The sequence below is a fragment of the Bactrocera tryoni genome, chromosome 3, assembly GCF_016617805.1.
Source record: "Bactrocera tryoni isolate S06 chromosome 3, CSIRO_BtryS06_freeze2, whole genome shotgun sequence".
NCBI lineage: Eukaryota > Metazoa > Arthropoda > Insecta > Diptera > Tephritidae > Bactrocera > Bactrocera tryoni.
Genome location: NC_052501.1, coordinates 79,259,162 through 79,265,161, shown reverse-complemented (window position 1 = coordinate 79,265,161; position 6,000 = coordinate 79,259,162). Strand labels below are relative to the sequence as shown.

General features: G+C 30.8%; 1 protein-coding gene across 3 annotated transcripts in view; it reads left to right on the top strand.

The window, feature by feature from the left end:
- The first annotated feature begins 1,464 nt into the window (after positions 1-1,464).
- LOC120772584 (transcription factor collier) overlaps positions 1,465-6,000 on the top strand; it is an 87,463-nt gene continuing 82,927 nt past the window's right edge. For 2 of the 3 annotated variants that reach the window (XR_005705078.1, XM_040101290.1), the window contains exon 1: positions 1,465-1,778. Coding sequence is in view for 2 of the 3 variants with exons in the window: in XM_040101290.1 (XP_039957224.1) it covers positions 1,660-1,778 (119 nt within the window). In the remaining variant the exon portion in view is untranslated. The remainder of the gene's footprint in view (positions 1,779-6,000) is intronic. The other variant, XM_040101291.1, reaches the window with a different exon arrangement.

Genomic DNA, 6,000 nt, shown 5'->3' with positions numbered 1-6,000 from the left:
TGTTATTGTTGTTGGCATATAAGCACTATGTTGTTGTTGTTGTTGCTGGCATGTAGTATCTCAGTTGTTATTGTTATTGCTTTTGTTGTTTTTTTTCCTCACATATAACCACTAGATTCTTGTTGTTGTTACTGGCATATAACCACCAAGTTATTGTTTTTGTTGGCATATAACCACCAAACTGTTGTTGTTGCCTTCGAAGCCCGGTCGCTGGTGGTTGGTTGGCTGCTTACTTGACTGCAACAACAACAATACTAATATCAAAGCAGTTCGCAAAGCAGCTCTTGCGCTTCCCAACAACAACCACAACAATACTAAACTACGCTATCGACTCTTTGGCTCTGCCTTTGCCGCTGTGCGTGCGCAACAACAACAGCAAATGCTGAAGAGCACTGCTGCCACTGCACCACCATTGTTTTTGTTATTGCGCTTACTTAGAGTGGTGCTTTCACACACACAAACACACTCACATCGATCGATCCGTTAGCACACTCCCATGCGCTTATTGTTATTGCTGTGCTGTGCTGAGCTGCGCCTGAACCCTCGCCAATGGTGATTCGTTGGCTCGTTGCTGTCGCCTGCTGCGTCGCATTGTGACCGTGCCGAGGCGCTGGCTGGCTGGTTGGTTTTGACTCGTTGGCTCGCTGCTTCTGTGCCGTGTTGCGCCGTGTGCCGAGCTCGTCGTGCGCTGGTATTGTGCTAGCGCCGCAGTGGTCGTAGCAGCAGCAGTGGTTGTAGCAGCATTGCCGGTCATAACATCACACTGCGGGATTCAGTTGGGGTTTAACAGCCACTCGGGACGGTACAGCTGTCGCAAGAACTTTAGGCAAGAGAGTTAGTGTCACACATATTTGAGCCGAAAAACACACAGTGCCAGAGCTCAGAAGCTGAATTGTTTTGTTACAATTTTTGTTGTTATTGTTATTGTGTGCCCACACAGAACCGGGGGAAAAATATCGAATTCTCAGCGGGTTTCAGTGCTACCGTAGTCGAGCGTCAATGCAATTTTCGGCACAAATCAGCGCCGTTGTCAAATCGCATTCGATATTGAGAAATTTCCTGGTATCATTCGAGGAATTTGCGTATGCGTCAGCGGTGAGCGTGCGACTGACCAATTGATTGAGTGCGTGCTGACAAGTGTTTGTTGTTGGGTGACAGTGACTGTGCGGCAGAAAAGTGCTTGTGTAAAATTTTGACGCGCGTGACGTAGTACCCTAGGGGACCAAGTGTTAAAAAGCCGAAAGTCATAACTGTAAATATTGCAAGTCATAACTGTAAATGTGGAACTGCGCAGAGTTAACTCAAAATTGAAACGCGCGCTTTAAACTAATTATCGCGTTTAGTGTTGTTGTTATTTTAGTTTTATGCTAAAACGAACTAGTTTTGTGCTAAAATAAACTAGCGTGCTAATCATAACCACACGCTGATCACCAAAATAAAAAAAGCCGCTTTAATTAGAAATTCTTGAAATCATCGTCGCCCGCACCCGCACCAACAATTTGCTCTTTTTCACATCCCCTACGTGCTTGTGACGGCCTCAAGCTGCGTTCCGACGAACCAGTACCGGGCTTTAGCTCGGCCACACCATGGCCCACGCTCGAGCTGGAATGGGGTCGCAAACTCTATCCGTCGACGGGCCCACGTTCGGCCAGCGGCCTCATGTTCGGCCTACCACCGACCGCGGCGGATATGAATCAGCCGCGCGGCCCCATGACATCGCTCAAGGAGGAGCCGTTGGGTGCGCGCGCCTGGATGCAGCCGGTCATCGATCAGACCAAGTAAGTGCGAGCGGCTTGTTTTTTGGTTTTAATGTGATAAAATTGGTATATTTGAAGCATGCGGTATTTTTGTGTTGCTTTTTGATAGCGGAGATAAGCTTAGCGGTTAATGCAGTTTGGTATAGGAGAAAATTGATTATGTGTGTGTGCGAGTGGGTTTGTTGCTGAGTAGATTATTATTATATTGAGAAGCTGTACGGATTATTATTATTTTTTTTGTATTCCTTGAAATTCTGCAATTTTATGGAAATATGTCTTTATATATGTACATACATACATATAAATTATTACGGTAGAAGGGGAAAATGATTAAAAACCTAAAGGCAACTTTAAAAGTCTCAATCTTCCAGCAATGAATTTTAGTAATTGAAATTTCAAATATTTTTCTAGTGAAATTTAAAAAATCGTCGTAGAAAGACCAGTGAAAAACCAATATTTTTTTAATTTATTAATTTTAATTTTGTTCTTGTTTTAAATATTTAAATTAATTTTTAATAACAACAACTAAATAAAATTGTGATAACTAAATAAAAATTAAAATTAATTAATTAGATAAAACAAAAAAAATGTTTCTATTTAAATTCAATATTCAAATAATTCAAACTAATTAAATTAATTTTTATTAATAGATAATAATTAAAAAAAAATAAAATAAATGTTTATCAATAATAATTAAAAATAAATCAAAATTAATTAAATTAAATTGAATAAAAATGTTAAAAATAATTAAATAAAATTAAAATTGCTTAAAACAGAAAACAAAAAAATATATATTTTTTCCATTTAAATGGTTGTTAAAATGGGTTTTAAATCAAAAATTACTTTACTAAAAAATTAAAATTTCTTTTTAATTGCTGTTAAAATGGGTATAAATTGAATAAAATTATTCAAACTAATTAAATTAATCTTTATTAACAATCGGAAATGAAAAAAATAAAAAAAAAAATGTTAATAATTAAAAAAAATGAAATAATAAAATTAAAAATATAATTTGTATGTAAAATTTTACAATAATTTTTATAACCAATGAGTGAGTATTCAAAAATTAAATTAAAATTCAAGTTTATTAAAAAACATAAGACTAATTTTTTTATTTACATTGCTGTTAAAATGGGTAAAAAAATTAAGGAAAAAGTAACTTAAGTATTAAAATTATTAAAAAACGTATTTGTCCTAATAAATAATTAATAAAATTAGTTTAAAATTAACAATTTTAAAACAATTTAAGAAAAGAAGTATTTTTTAATAATAAATTACTTTAAAATGGGTATAAAAATTTAAGGAAAATGTAATTTAAGTACCATAATTAATAATATTTTTTTTCGAATATATAATTAATAAAATTAGTCTAAAATTATAATTTTAAAATTAACTAAATTAAAATATAAGACAATTTAAGGAAAGACATATTTTTCTATTTAATTGCTGTTTAAATAAGCAAAAAATTTAAACAAAAAAATATTCAAAACTTTAAAATAATTATTTACCTATGTATATCCAATAAATTAATTAAAAGTCAAGCTATTTAAAATAATATAACATTTTTTTACTTAAATTACTATGAAAATGGGTATAAAAATTTAGGAAAAAAGTAATTAAAATATCAAAACTGTTAAAAATTAAATTTTCGAATAAATAGTTAATAAAATTAGTCGAATAATTAAAGTGAAATTCAAAAAATTTAAAAAAATAAATATTTTTATGCTTAAATTGCTGTAAAAAAGGTAGAAAAATTATGTTAAAAAATTATTCGAAACTTAAAAATATTTATTTGTATCCAATAATTTAATTAACAGTCAAGTTATTACAAAATTAATTTTTTCCTTTTAAATTACTGTTAAAATGGGTCAAAAATTTAAGAAAAAGTAATTTAAGTATCAAAATTATTAAACTCATTTTTTACTCCGAATAGTTAAATTAAAATTAACATAAATTTATATAAATACATTTTTTTTAAATGGCTATTAAAATGGGTTACAATATTTAATCACAACATAACTGTGCTAAAAATAGTTTTAATAATAATATAACATTAAAACAAATAAATAAATAATAAAAAGTGCTTTTTCCAAATAGTGAGTTAAAATTTAATAAAAATTAACTAATCAAAAATTGCGAAGAAATATTTATATTCAATTTTTAGATCGGAAGAGAATATTAAATAATAAAAAATATTTTTTATAATATTTTTTTATAAACACAACTGTATTAAAGAATATTTTCAATAATAATATAAAATTAAAAAAAAAAATCAAATAATAAAAATTACTTTTTTTTAAATGTGTTAAAACTATATAAAAAAACAACTTATCAAAAAATTAGAGGAATATTTATATTAATTTTTTTTATAATCGAAACTGTGTATTAATATACAATAGTAAGTATATTAAGAAATAGAACAATAAATAATAAAAAAGTAAGAAAGCGAATAATATTTTATAAATAATTTTTTTTTAATTGAAAAGCCTAATTTTGTAATTAAATAATAAGAATAGTAAATAATATCATAAAAAATAAACTCGTTAAAATCAAAACAATATAGTTGTGAATAAAAAAATATTATAAAAGTAATATATTATGACTGACCAATTTTTTAAATATTTTTTCACTAACAACTATTGCTAACATTAATTTATTGTTTTAAATAGAGAAAACAAGAAACACCGTTAACTGAAAAATAATAATATCCTTCACATTAGGATTTCTTATGGCATAAAAGGGTATATCAATACATTTAACTCGATTTTGATTGCTAAATTTGTTAGGCAGCTATATGCTATAGTGTTCCGATCTGAACAATTGCTTCGAAGATTTTAGCGTTGTATTAGACAACAGTCTATGCCAAATTTTGCGAGGATAGCTCATCAAATAAAAAAGTTTTCAATACAAGCACTTGCTTCCGATCGTTCAGTTTGTATGGCAGCTACATATACATACATATGTATGCTAAAGTGCTCCGATATCAGCGATTTCAACAAATGAGCAGTGTCCTAAAAATAAAAAGATGTTTGCAAAATTTCATATCGATAACTCAAAATCTGAGAGACTATTTCGCGTATATACAGACGTATTATAAAAAGTAACAGAAGAAAATTTCTTAAAAGAAAAAAATATAAAAAATATTTTTTTTAAAGAAAAATTAATTATAAAATTCAATAAAGAAAACTACATATTTTTATATTTCATATTGCAACTAGAATATTATTTCTTCTAAAATAACAATTCAAAACGCTGCAAATACATAGTACATATGTATGTAAGTATGTAAATCGCGAATAAATAGTGTTGTAAAAATAAAAATAATTTCTAAGTCAAAACAAGCCGACATTTATTCAAATTTAATTTTGTCTTAATTTACAAGCGCCCCACGGCCTTGATTAGTAATTGACACTCTCACAACCTGCATTCAAACAAATGTGCATACATTCTTATTGGAAATCCAACATCAAAACAAAGCAACTCGCTTCGCCCACCAGCTGAACGCCATTGCGAAGCAAACAAATCGGCAAATGGTGGCAGTGAACTCTAGAAAATGAAAATGAGAAAATGCGCGTAATTTGTTTACCTGCCATGCACGCACACATGCCATATTTACGGTTAGTTGAAAGCATCCCTGAGCTACGCACAACAACGCACTCCCTTGCGCCCCCCACAAGATCGCTAACTAACGACGCCACTGCGGCTGCATGCCACCCTTTACCGTTGGGAATTTGTAATGCGAAACGTCTCGCAAAAGTCTCCCCCGAAAATTAAAGCGCTACCCACACACACGCACACGCACACGGGTAGTAAGTCACATGTGACCCCATGGAACCACGTGCAGTGGCTGTGTGTTTTATTGCGTTTTACTTTTTTTGTCGATGTGGCCAAAAAAGCAACAGAAGACAGCAGCAAGTTGGCGTCCTTTCGAAAGCCGCCGGTAGAAATACCAACGTCACTCCAATGTGTCTTTGCATGTGTATGTGTGTATGTACATATATATGTATGTATTTTGTCATTTTGTAGCTTTTGCGGCGTCAAAGCTTATTTGACTAAACAGAAAGTCATAAAGTAAACGCGCTCAGCAAATATACTCCAAATCAAATACTCAGAAAAAAACTCAAAATCGCACTCAAATTAAAAAACTCAAAATCCCACTCAATTAAACACTCAAAATTATTTCGAAATTTATTAACTTTAAGCTACTGCACTCAAATCTGAAAACTCAAAATTCCACTCAATT